Source organism: Dermacentor variabilis, chromosome 1 (genome assembly GCF_050947875.1).
Source record: "Dermacentor variabilis isolate Ectoservices chromosome 1, ASM5094787v1, whole genome shotgun sequence".
NCBI lineage: Eukaryota > Metazoa > Arthropoda > Arachnida > Ixodida > Ixodidae > Dermacentor > Dermacentor variabilis.
In genome coordinates, this window is record NC_134568.1 from 183,982,889 (window position 1) to 183,996,283 (window position 13,395).

General features: G+C 46.3%; 2 protein-coding genes across 11 annotated transcripts in view; one reads left to right on the forward strand and one right to left on the reverse strand.

The window, feature by feature from the left end:
• LOC142588770 (dual specificity protein phosphatase 3-like) overlaps window positions 1-13,395 on the reverse strand; it is a 44,539-nt gene that overhangs the window by 21,912 nt on the left and 9,232 nt on the right. The window lies entirely within an intron of this gene.
• CadN (neural cadherin) overlaps window positions 8,264-13,395 on the forward strand; it is a 340,879-nt gene continuing 335,747 nt past the window's right edge. For all 10 annotated transcript variants that reach the window (XR_012829742.1, XM_075700558.1, XM_075700567.1 and 7 more), the window contains exons 1-2: window positions 8,264-8,398; window positions 9,034-10,416. Coding sequence is in view for 9 of the 10 variants with exons in the window: in XM_075700558.1 (XP_075556673.1) it covers window positions 9,141-10,416 (1,276 nt within the window). In the remaining variant the exon portion in view is untranslated. The remainder of the gene's footprint in view (window positions 8,399-9,033; window positions 10,417-13,395) is intronic.

Sequence of the window (13,395 nt, forward strand, 5' to 3'; positions counted from 1 at the left end):
AAAAAAAAAAAAAAAAATGACGCAAACTGAATGTATTTTTACGCACTTCTCTGTAGCCGACTTTTCTGTCTTAATGTTCCTTGCTCAATGTTGACGTTGAATCCTCGCTAAATGCACGCTCATATCTCAGATCACTTCAATTAATTCTCCAAACTTGCATGGCTTGTTCTTTTGCCGATTTCTTCACTTCTTGATCTTGTCCTGCTTATCTTTTCTGGTAAATACGCATTCTGAGGCATTGGCCAAGAATGACACGTTGGTACGAGTGACACATGAATACTCAGCGGCCCAAGTTGTATTACCTTAATAAATATATTCACAAATATGTCTGGCGAGAAAACGACAAACCTCGGCCAAGAGGCAAACAAAGCTTGCTTTGAAGCATAAACTTATTACTCAAACGCTTATTTTCCATGTGGATCCAGTGAAAGCAGAAGTGAAATCCAGAGGTGACAAAGCAAATGCGGTCGGGCACGCTGGGATAATTGTTTCGTATGGTACAGCGGAAACACAACTACAGACTGCTTCTTATTTCAGCTCAAGAAGCACGCCGAAATGGAAAGGCGCAGCTCAATGGTCGTTTTGACGCATTAACCGATGATGAAGCCATGCGCATGCTGCGAGCCGGACTCGACCACCGGGTCAAAAAGAGTGATGATAGTGATCTAAAGACAGGAAGGACGCTTGAAATTGTTCCGCTTGCGCAGCGCATGCAGACCACGAAGGAAAGGTCACGTCACCAGCTGACGTTTCTTGCACACGTGGCTCTCAAACGTTCAACAGGTTACCTCGCGCCGGAGAGCTTCGAGGACTTTTTGCGCGCTTATGAAAACTAATAAGAGATGAAATCATCAGCAGCTGCACTGTACTCTTAAAACGGTTACACCCTTTGAGGTGTATATTTGTCCCACAACGATAATCGTCATCTGCCTTGCTTGCGTTTCCTTTCCTGAAAACTCGGCGCTCGCTACTTTCCTGTCGACAATGCTGCGTCACACTGATAAGGCGCATGCCGTTCGTGACTGGAAAGTACCGGGCTCGCAGCGTTAAAGAAAGGAAACGCGGGCAGCACGGATGACGATTATTGTTGTGGGACAAGATACGCCCCAAAGGGTGTAAATTCTTCTAAGCGTGTAAGGAACATGTACACCCTTTGGGGTGTATATTAGCCGCACAACCATACACTCTTAAAACAGTTGCACCCTTTGGGGTGTATATTTGTCCCACAACAATCGTCACCTGCCTTGCTTGCGTTTCCTTTCCTGAAAACTCGGCGCTCGCTACTTTCCTGTCGAGAATGCTGCGTCACACTGATAACGCGCATGCCGTTCGTGACTGGGAAGTACCGGGCTCGCAGCGTTAAAGAAAGGAAACGCGGGCAAGACAGATGACGGTTATTGTTGTGGGACAAGATACGCCCCAAAGGGTGTAAAGCATTCCACTCTTAGAAAAATTTACACCCTTTGGGGCGTATCTTGTCCCACAACAATAACCGTCATCCGTGCTGCAAAGTTTTAAGCAAGGCGAAGTGTTAAGAGTGTATACACTCTTAACACGGCTGCACCCTTTGGGGTGTATATTTGTCCCACAACGATAATCGTCATCTGCCTTGCTTGCGTTTCCTTTCTTGAAAACGCCGCGCCCGCTACTTTCCTGTCGGCAATGCTACGTCATGCTGATGACGCGCATCCCGTTCGTTACAGGAAAGTACCGGGCTCGCCGCGTTAAAGAAAGGGAACGCGGGAAGGACGGATGACGATTATTGTTGTTGCAGATATACACCCCAAAGGGCGTGAATTTTCTAAGAGTGTACACTCTCAAAAATTACACCCTTTGGGGCTTACATTGTCCCACAACAATCTTTAGCAGGGAAGAAGTTTGGGCGTGTTGGTGGGATACATTCAGACTGGGATACATAGCGCAAAAAATACACAGGGACAAGCAGAACACAGGACGAGCGCTATTTTTTTCAGACTGGGATACATAGCACAATAAATGACACAGGGACAAGCAGAACACAGGACGAGCGCCACAACAATCGTCATCTCACTTGCCCGCGATTCTTTTCTTTAACGCTGCGAGCCCGGTACTTCCCAGTCATGAACGGCTTGCGCGTTAACAGTTTGACACGGCATTCTCGACAGGAAAGTAGCGAGCGCAGGGTTTTCAAGAAAGGAAACGCACGCAAGGCAGATGAAGATTACCGTTGTGTGGCGATATACACAAAGGGTTTAAACTTTAGAGTGTAGACAAAGGTACACCCTTTGGGGTGTCTATCTGCCACACAACGATAATCGTCATCTGCCTTGCTTGCGTTTCCTTTCTTGAAAACGCTGCGCTCGCTACTTTCCTGTCGAGAATACTGTCATGATGATAATGCACATGCCGTTCGGGACTCAGAAGTACCGGGCTCACAGCGCTAAAGGAAATGCGGACAACACATGACGATTATTGTTGTCTGGCAAGATGCGACCCAAAGGGCGCAATTTTGCTTAAGAGTGCACTCTAAAAAAAGCTCACACCATTTGGGGCTTATCTTGTCCCCAAATAATAATTGTCATCTGCCTTGCTTGCTTTTTCTCTCTTGAAAACTAGGCGCTGGCTACTTTCCTGTCGAAAATGCCGAGTCAAGCTAAAAACGCGCAAGGGTTCGTGACTAGGAAGTACTGGGCTCGCAGCGTTAAAGAAAGGAAATGTGGACAAGACAGATGACGATTATCATTGTGTGGCAAGATACACTCTAAAAACAGTTGCGCCCTTAAGGGTGTATATTTTCCACACAACAATAATTGTCATTTGATTTAAGCTTCATGACCAGTTTCGCTGTACTTGAGCTCTTTTCATAAAGCTGTTGTGATTTCTCTTGTGATTGCTTGTAGATTAACGCCAACTGTGCTAGAATAGAGAAATAAAGTCTGTTTGCAGAGTGCTCAACACATCCGAACATGACAGACTATGGAACGAAAACGGTAGAAAACCGACCTGAACAGGGCATGGTGCGACCCGCCGCGGTGGCTTAGCGGCTACGGCATTGCGCTGCTAAGCACGAGGTCGCGGGATTGAATCGTGGCCGTTGCATTTTGATGGAAGCGAAATACAAAAACGCCCTTGCCCGGTGCATTGGAAGCACCGCCCTGGTGGTCAAAATTAAGCTGGAGCCTGCCATTATGGTGTGCCTTATAATCAAATCGTGATGCACGTAAAACGTGAGAATTCAACACGGCACGTGCATAGATGAAATTTCAAATGTGACGTGCTACTTGCATTTACACTCGCTGATACTAAGACATGATTAAATATAAATTGATGGTGGTGGTAAAACGTTCTTTAATGCGATTGCCCCTTAACCAGTCGTATGTACGAAAGAGAGAACACACACAAACATTACATATATATTCACCCATGTTCACCAATGTTCCGGCAATTTCCACCACACCTCCTCGTGGGCAGTCAGTTCTCTCCACACCCTTAGCCCACAGTCACTTTCTATAAGGTCTTTTCGCGAAGATACTCATCTCTACATTGAATGCAGCGACTGCCCCAGCATGCATAGCATCTTATGGAGATGCAGTCCCTTCCCAGGTCATATAATCATGGCAGAGTGCTAGATGCCACCATACTTCAGAAACAATACCTGACAGCGGACATAAAATTGCTTTTATAAGCGGAAAGCATTTTTCTTTTAGTTGCTAAAATTTCCGTGAGTACTGCAGGCGACATACAATTATTGAAATAACCAGAGCTTTATTTGGTCAGCACAACTACAGTGCCACATTTTCAACCTATTCATCTAAAAAAATATTAAAATGACCTTGCATCTGGTATGCACAATCATAAAGAGCCATTGAAAGTTGCACCCTGCATTCTCTGAAGCAATTACTAATACATACAGGGTGTTTCAGCGAACACTTTCAAAAATCTTTAAAGGTTGCCTGTGGCAGATATCACAATTCTAGTTTATGAGCCCGTCTACTCGGAGCGGTGGACAATACTTACACAAAAAATTGAGATGCAAAATTTACTAATTAATAAAAATTCAGTAATTAAGTTTCTGACTAATTACATTATGGCCCATATTGCAATTGTCAAATTCTAGCTGTGGAGTTCGCAAGGCGGATCCACTTGGAACGAATTTTCAATACGACACCAGTTTCGAGATATAAATTCCCGAACTTTGCGGAGAAATGCATTGGTGTTCCAGTTACTTGTGTGCTTCGGTGTTCAGACGTTTTCTTAACAAATTAACTGGAACGCCAATGCAATTTATATCTCAAAACTGGTGTCCTGAGAATTCGCTCCAAGCGGATCCGCCTTACGAAGTCCACTGCTAGAATTTGTAAATTGCAATATGGCTCATGAAGTAATTAGCTAAAAAGTTAATTAGTGAATTCTTGTTAATTCATCAATTTTGCATTTCAATTTTTTGTGCAAGTAGAGTCTGCCACTTCGAGTAGACTGGCTCATAAACTAATTGAGCTATTTGCCACAGGCAACGTTTAAAAAATTTTGAAAGCGTTCGCTGAAACACCCTGTACATGCAGTTGGTACTTCGCTTTGGGGGAAAAAAAAATTTTACAATGCAAGCCTCCACGACTAGGCGCTCGAGAACACAGCACACAAAAGCCACCAGCCATCTCGGCTCGCCTAAGATTGGCACCCACAGCAGATAACTTCCAAGACAGAGTACACAGAGTTGTGCCATGCGCAGAAACGGCCGGCCTAGTGGACACACGGACGCATACTTGCCGCCCTTGCGTGCACAACACTGGGCAATTGGGAAGATGGCGTGGGTCAAGCCACCACACTTGTCGGCTCACCCTCGCACCTACAGTATGCGGTGCACGTTAGGATCTCATCGCACTTGGCACTTTATACGGAACCTGACGCCAACAGCAGAAATTCGCCGGGAGTCAATATAATTGCTATTGCAATAAAATTTATGGGGCTAATAGGCCTGAGCCTTAATTTACGAGTCAAATGCATTGAAAGGCACTTGGCTGTCTGCTGTAAAGGGCGTAACTGTCATTCAAGTTCTGAATGATGTCAGGCTGTTACTCTAAGTTATAATCAGCCGACAGAGGAAGTTGTGTAGGCACAGGAAGCATGCAACCTGTGTTGGCATAATGTCTACGAGGCCATCAAGCTGGAACTTCTGTTTGACGTGTATAATAGGTGGCAACAAATGTACTGCAGGTTTTTAGGCCACGCAAGTGTGACAATAAAATAGTTTGAAAGACAGCATTTCTGTGCCTATCTGGTCTTGTCATCATGTTTAGGTGCCATTAAATTTCTGAATGACGGAGGTCTGAAAGTGAATTAGAGCCAGTCTGTGCTGTACACAGTTCACTTAGATAGAGAAGCAGAGTTGATGACAGGCCATTATTAAAATGAATCAAAACTTCGATGCTTAGTTTCACAGAAGTATGTACATCACTAAGCATTCAGCTAGTGAATTCTGCTTATAGTGCATGGCAAGTAAAGATATCATGTAGATAACACTATTGATAATAACAGTGAATTGTAAAATGCATTCCTAGTACCAAGCACAACATGCTTGCAAGAAACCGACTACACTGTTAAAACATATCTTAAATAAAAAAACTGGACCAGACAGCTGTAATGGCAAGTGTAGCGCGGCACATCTAAGATATAGTTATGAAGTAATTTCTTTTGCACAGAGGGTATCATGCATCTGATCTGTTGTGTGTGACTTGATGGTGAGCGTCGTCATGTCTATCCTTCAGTCAGGCAGCTTTATTTTGCTGATCTGACCTGCTGTGTATGACTGCAACAGCCTCAATAGTTCGCACCTCTGAAAAACATGGCTTCTATGCTGCGAATTTCCAATGCAAGCTGCCTGGTTGCCTACGGCCAAGCATGTTTGTCCTCTCATCATTACAGTTATCTGAAAGGAATAGGGGTGTGCAAACAGTAGTTTTTGAGATCGAATTGATTACAAATCAAACAGTGCCAGAAGTAAATTGAATCGAATATTGAAAATTTTTCAAATGGCTTGTGAATAATGTACAACCTTCTTACCTATCGCTACAAACCCCTACAATTTTCCCATCCTGGTATTCTCAACATCAGAAAGTTTCTGTCATTACACTGTACATGTTAAAGCATGCTTTACTAAAAGCAGAAAGCAAGCGTTAGGAACAATTAGCTAAGCACTTCGTTTGCAATGTGGGATTCTTTGGAGAATACGTGGTCATGAGATATCATACAAAGTTTAGAAGGGCAGCTTTGTGGGCCAATTAATATTGCGACCAAGTCATAAATGCGTTCCATCTGCAGCAATGGCAGAATGAAAAAAAAAAAAAGAACTTTTTCTCTAGTTCGAATGGTCACGGCAGACGGTGCCTATTGTATAATATATGTTGCAATGAAACATATGCTTACTTAACCCGATAAGATTAATTTAATTTTTTTTAATTATAGGGTTTTTACATGCCAAAACCACTTTCTCATTATGAGGCACGCCATAGTGGAGGACTCCGGAAATTTTGACCACCTGGGGTTTTTTAACGTGCACCTAAATCTAAGTACGCAGGTGTTTTCACATTTTGCGCCCATCGAAATGCAGCCGCGGTGGCCGGGATTCAATCCTGCGACCTCGTGCTCAGCAGCCCAACACCATAGCCACTGAGCAACCACGGTGGGCAATCTGATCAGGGAACACAGGTGCTGCACATAGAAATAGTACTAACAATATCTATCACGGAATATTGTGCCTAAAGAGCGTTTTATTGTGAGTGAATCTCATTTAGCTGGAAATGTCTGGCAGTCTGAGTGATGCTACATGCTATAGACTGCAGATAAAAGGAAAGCTAATCTATTTTTTGCTACGTTAGGTTTTTCAAATAGTGACTATTCCATTTGAGGACTTAGTTGAATAGTGACTATTCGATTCGTTATTCGAAAGTTTCGAATATTCACACACCTCCAGAAAGCAACTGTCCAGAACTTGGCATGGTCCCACCATCACACACCCACAGTATCGCAGTCTCAATGGTTGCCGAGTGCAATCCTCGCAGGCCTCTGCTGTGAATGTACGTACACAAGGAAAGCCATAAATACTGCATGGGTTGTTTTGCTAGGAGGCCCAATCAATGACCATTTATGTTTTAAAACAACTGATAATAATACAAGCATCAAGTTTGGAAAGACCATTTTAATGGCCATTGCTGCCACCCACATGTTACCACCCGTTGCAAATAGCGACAGTATGTGTGTGATGGCCTTACCCGTCACGTTGAATATGGATTACTTCAAAGCATCTTTCCTCCATGTTGATATAATTGCGCTCTTTTTATTTTCGTTAAGAGAGCAATTATATAGCCGTTACAGCTTTGTGAGGAATACAATAAATAAAAACGAAGACAAGCGACTTTTCTTTTAAATAGTTGAACATTTAAATGACCACAGCACAGAGCGTGATGAGAACAAGTCACTATCACTTTTTTTTTTCCCTGTCAAAAGGCAAGAGAAAGTGAGGGGCCACCTTAACACTTGCAGAATCACTTAGGACGGTTTTCTGTTCCGCAGATAAATTTCTATCGACCATTAGGAGTATCACACCTTTAGAAAGATAGCAAGAATCACCGCATTTTTTATCTGGTTCTGCGCGAACAGTACCATGAAAATCAATAAATGTGTACAGCAGACAAGTGGCCAAAACAAAACGTGGCGCGCAGTACTAGCGTACACACTTGCAGGCTAGGTAGCACTTCCTGCCATTTCTAAAAAAAAAAGAGTATGACAGTTAATCCATTAATGATCAGCAATGGATCAATTACAAGAAGAATCAGAAGAGGCCAGCAGGTCAACATGAAAGCTACGAAATCAGCATTGAAAGTGCCAGATAAAACAGGAATGCATAGGTGCGCTACAGTGATACGGTTCGTATTCCGAACAATTACCGATACGACGCCAGGACAATTCACAGTGCAGTTACAGCGAACCTAGTTCAACTTATCACACTTGCACTGCAAATCGTCTACAAACCTACAAACACTCGAAACAATGGCGGCCGGAAGCCGCTCTTTCCAGCTGCGAACGTACCCGCACAGCCTTTGTAATTTCTTTCTTCAGAAACAACAAAAAATATTTACTCTCTTGTATATTATACACTAAAAGTACAAAAATTAATAATAAAAAGATTCAGGGCTGTTTAGGGGTACAATTATTTCATCAAAGACTAACTTTTTTTTTTTCGATCTATCTTTCCTTCTTTTTTTTCAAATAGAGAGGGAGTGCCGCTGTTTTGCGGAATGGCCACCGTTGCTGCCGCTGCCGTTGTCTTTTGAGTCGGCTTGGGCTCGTTCGGTGGTGTGTTTGATGTTGGGAGCAAATGCGCGTGTTTAAATTTCTATGGATCTAATCTTCATTTGGAAAGGTGAGTTGCTGACCTATATATTACTATTTTTTGTTTGCTGAACGTTCTACGCGCAGCGGCTCTATCCGTGCGATCCGTGGCCGAGTGAGGCACCGGAACGAACGGAGTGACATTTATTATGCCGTGCTTCACACCCCCATCGCTGCATGGGCACGAGCGCACACTTATTACTTTTCAGTGCATGTGCCGTGGTTCCTATAGTGCGCTAAGCTATTCAGTGTGCAGTGAGCAGGAGCGCTGCGAGTTTCGAAATGGAGTGTTTCTAAGCAGAATAACTTGGCGTTTGACCCTCTAATGGTCTCCACGGCTTCTGCTCGTTGTGGTTTTTGTTTTGTGTATGCTCGGCTGGTTACCGCTTCTCAGCTGAGTTAGCGTTGTGTCGCTGTTAATAGCTCAGGACTGAGCTGCTTGTGCGTCTATCTCTTTTCCAATTCAGATTTATCTGCTCGTCAGTTACACGTTCGCGAAATCAGCGTTAGGGTTAACAAGGACGCCGGGACGTCACTGAGCTCCGGTAGGGTGCATTGACTTGTTCTGTGAATGCGAGAGCGCAACATCTTGCTATGCGATGCATCATTCAACGGCTGTCGCCACAAGTTTGACGTTGTTGGCATGTGTCTATTTGTCGAGTTCAGGTTCGACGGTGACGGAGGAGCGACGCCTTTGCGAGTCTCGGTGGAACGCCGCTTGAAGCCGGCTTTCCGGTTGACCGTGCGCCCGGGGCCCGGAGACACGCTTCGCGATGGCGCTTCCCCCAAGACTGATCTGTGCAGCAGTCGTGCTGGTCGCGCTTTGGGGACCCAGTCACAGCAAGACGAGTTCAGATAAGGTGCTGGTCCTACCGGATGACGTCTACCCAGGCCTGAGCGTGAAGCAGCTTCCCTACTTAGGTCAGTCATTCGGATTGACCGGAGAACCCCGAGTAGCGCGTTGCTTCAGCATGCTGAGCGATGGTCTGCTTATGGTCGCCACGAACGTGTCCCACTTAGTCGGGAAGCCGGGGAAATTGGTTCTGACCGAGACCGACTTTCCGAGCTGGCCGCGAACGCAGCAAGACCGTGTCCACGAGCTGCTCGTGCACGTCATTCCCAAACAGCAGCTTCTCAAGTTTCCAAAGGCTGAGCTCCGGGGTGCCGTGCTCGAAAACGAGTGCGCCGGGACGACGGTGCTCGAGTTGGACGGTGCTACGCGGGACCCCAACCGCGACGTCCAGTACGAACTTCTGCCTGATGAGGACGGCAGCCACGAGGACTTCAATGTGTCCCGCTTATACGCCAACTTCACGCGGCTGGCGCTTCGCACCAGCCGGCCGTTGGATCGCGAACGCCGCCACCGCTACGAGCTGAAACTTCGGGCCTCCGACGACGTCGACTCTGCGTTGACGCTCCTTTTGGTAGACGTGCTGGACGTGAACGACAACGACCCGGTGGCGGACAGGGAAGCGTATGTGTTTCGCGTTGCCCGCGACGCCGAGCCCTACACCATCGTGGGCAACGTGAGCGCTTCGGACGCGGACGGTGACAGCGTCAGCTTTCGTCTCGCTGAACGCCATCCATTTTTCACTGTGGTGCCCAAGACGGGCGAGCTCATGGTCACTCGTGGCCTCGCGCCCCAGTCGTACCTGATGGCCGTACGCGTGGGAGACCGCGGCAAGCCACAGCGCTTCGGACGCACTGTCGCCGTGAAGGTAGAGGTGTTCGAGCCAGAGCCGGCACCGCCCACGCCGCGCTACCTAGAACATGAACAGCAGCAGACGCGTGTGCGTCGCTCAACGGTCACGATACGGCCGACGAAAACGTACCGTTTCGAAGAGACCAAGGGCCGTGACGTCAACAAGACTGTCTTCACGCTTGACAAGAAGGCGGTCGACGAGACCTTCGAGCTCGAGAAGCCCGATCGCTGGGTCTACGTGAGCCCAAATGGCGACGTGCGCGTCAAGGAGAAATGGGACTACGAGCAGCTGGATAAAGAGAAATCCATCGATTTCTGGGTGCTGGCCAGGTCCCCTGGAAGAGCTGGTAAGCAATTCATTTTTAACCCTCGCACATCATGGCAATCGAGCAGTTTCAATTTCGTTGCAGCAACTTAAGCACAGCCACACTTCATGACCTCTTGCACACTGACGTTTGCAAATGCAGTTACAGGCAGTAAGGTTGTTTTTGCGTGTTCATATCTCATTGCGGGGTCGTGAAAGTATGCTGTATTTGTTCCTTAAAGTATTCGGACAGTGGCAGAAATTTTGTTCACAGCATGTTAAAATGCACCAAATTTGATCATGTTTATGCTTTGTGAATAAGAACAATTTTTCTTAGCCATTTAAGTCAACCTCACAGAAAACTTTTTCAAAGAATGCACATTGATTTGTGAAGAAAATACTTCAAGAACGAGCTACATACTTTTGTTCTTTTGTTATACATAGAAATGGCTATGTGATTCATAATTGTGCAGATTGAGCAAGTTAACAGGGAATTGAAGGAAATAAACTATGGACACTTCGTGCAACGAAGGACTGCAATGCCAAAAAGACTTGTCTTCACTCTATTGCTATGAAATACAATTCATCTTGTCGCTCTGAGACTGGCTACCTATTGTAGATCAAACACATTTTACACATGTGATGTCCGGCTGCATTGAATGGTGACATTCTATTTTTGGTGATGCAAATGGCACGGCTGTAAAGTGTCCAGCAATCGTAGAGTTTCCAGAAGTTAGTGAGACTAAAATGTGGGATGGTATTTTTGCAGTCTTCTCATGTTGTGATTTCATTGAGCAGGGTCATGTGCTGTGGCTGGCACCTTTAACTTGGTGTCACTTGCACGAGATTGAGAAAGTGTTAAGGGCTACATTGACTGATTGTTTGCTATGCATTTAGTTGCAGAAATTTCGCTTGAGATACACAGGACACTGAGGTTATCAATGCTGATTGGTATATTTGCATGTAATCTTTACCAGCAATGTTTAATTTTTTAGCATATTGTAGCATTTGAGGCAATCAAGGGTACTCGGAGCAGAAGTGTGAATCCATTGGTCTGCCTTCAAAACTGCATTGCAATGCTGCATGGTATTGTGGTGCCTACTGCTTGTTTGCTGTTTATAGCTATGCCCATTCACATTGGGAATCGCTGAAAGCAGTGACTTGCATCAAATCATAGGCACTACACTTTGATACCTTCGCCGTCTGTCATTATTACTACGGTGGTACCCAGCTCTTGGAAGTACTTTTGTGTCTGGTGCTCGAGTGCTGGTTGCCTATGTCAGGTGTACATAGTCTTGCGGTCTGACCATTTGGTCCATGATAAATTGTGTAACTAAATGTTTGACAAGAAATGAAAGCCCAAGTGTGCTTTCATTGCCTCTTTGGCCACCTGCACTGCATGCCTCCATTCTTGGGAAAGCATGGCAGTGTTTTTGTATGGGTACATTAGAGGCAAAAGTTCTCCAATCTGTGCAGTCTACCTATCAAGGAATTGAACATTACTGTCGTGAACAAGCACACACGCATACAGCAGCTTTCTTGCAGTAGTGCATAATCGCACTTTGAAAAGTGCTAATGCAAATGAAGTGGCCTCCAGTGATGCTATCCATTGTTGATTTCACAGCTGTACATGAAAAAAAGTCCAGACTGCTTCTTTTAAAGTTGCTTTCTGCACCCCTCGTCAATGGCTAGCCAAGAGATGAGGGCTACTCTATCGGGGAGTGGGCACGCTCGTGGGTCCCGGTAAAGCAACTGCAGACTGCCTGCGTTAATTCCAAGGTGTTCCTCGTCAGTGATATTAATGGACATTGTCAGTAAGTCTCCGCTCTTCGAAGAAGAGAGTTCGAATGCTCGATGGAACGTGAAAGAAAGTAGCCAGATCAATTTTCAAACTGAGGCCTTTTGAAAGTTGATTGGGCTAGTAGTCACTTTTCGATTACTTCCATCCACCGTGCATATAGAGCAAAAAACAAGCAAAACACACACAAAAAGAGAGAAGCGAGATAGAAAGCGGTGCGCAAGCGCGTCTCTTCTCGGTATCTTTAACCGTTACCGCGTTGTCCGGCGGCGTCCAAGCGCCGGGCATCGCCTGTCGCGCCTCCGGCTACAGTGCCGGTGGCCGCAGGTGCCCCGGCGCTGTCGGCCTTCTTTCCCAGTCTGGCCGCGATGCTTTTTGTTCCTGGCGGCGCCCGCTTCCTTCCCGTCATTGTGCAACTCCCCCCCCCCCCTTTTTTTTTTCTTTTTTCGCTGCCTCCTGGCCACTTCACCCCCCCCCCCCCCATTTGCGGTTCTCGCGGGCCGCTTTTGTTCAAGCGATGCGCGTTCCTTTTATCCGGCGCAGTTTTTCGGTAATGGCGAGTGTCCGGGCGTGCATATGATACCCGGGCGATGGCTTCTCGAGCCGGCATCAGTGCTTTGTTTGCCTGCCGCGTGTGGCCGCGGCGCCGTTTTCTTCCCCATCCCGGTGGCACGTCAGCCGGGGAGCGAGCCGCGATGATGGCGCCTACGACACGCTTTGCCAGGCGCGCAACCGATATGCAAATTCGTTGGCTGTTTTTATTCCCTGCTTCAACCATTCGGGTGTTTCAGACGGCCGGCGTGTTTTACGGCGTTGTCCCAGCTCCCCCAGCGTTTGTTTTGCATGCGTGGTCGTGCTCGGCGTCGCGGAGATGGGGCGCTTTGAACCGCAGGGGATAGCGCTGGTCGGGGAAATTATCCTCCGCGATGTGGGTCTGGTGGTGGTCGCTGCAGGACTTGAGAATGCGAACGGCTTGCCATCGGGCTCTGCACTTTGCTAATGTCATGTCGATGCGTAATACTACTTTGCGTTTTTGCGCTGGTTTCTTTCACCCACTAGTAAGAACCAACTCGCCGACCAAACAACGTTACTACTTCGCGAACTTGGTGACGGATGATGGCTGCCCGACCCTTTGGCAGATCTCATTGTTTCCCTTAAATACTACTCTGTACGAAGGCGCACTATTTCACAGCTGGCAGCAAAAGTTCTGGTATATCGCGCCCA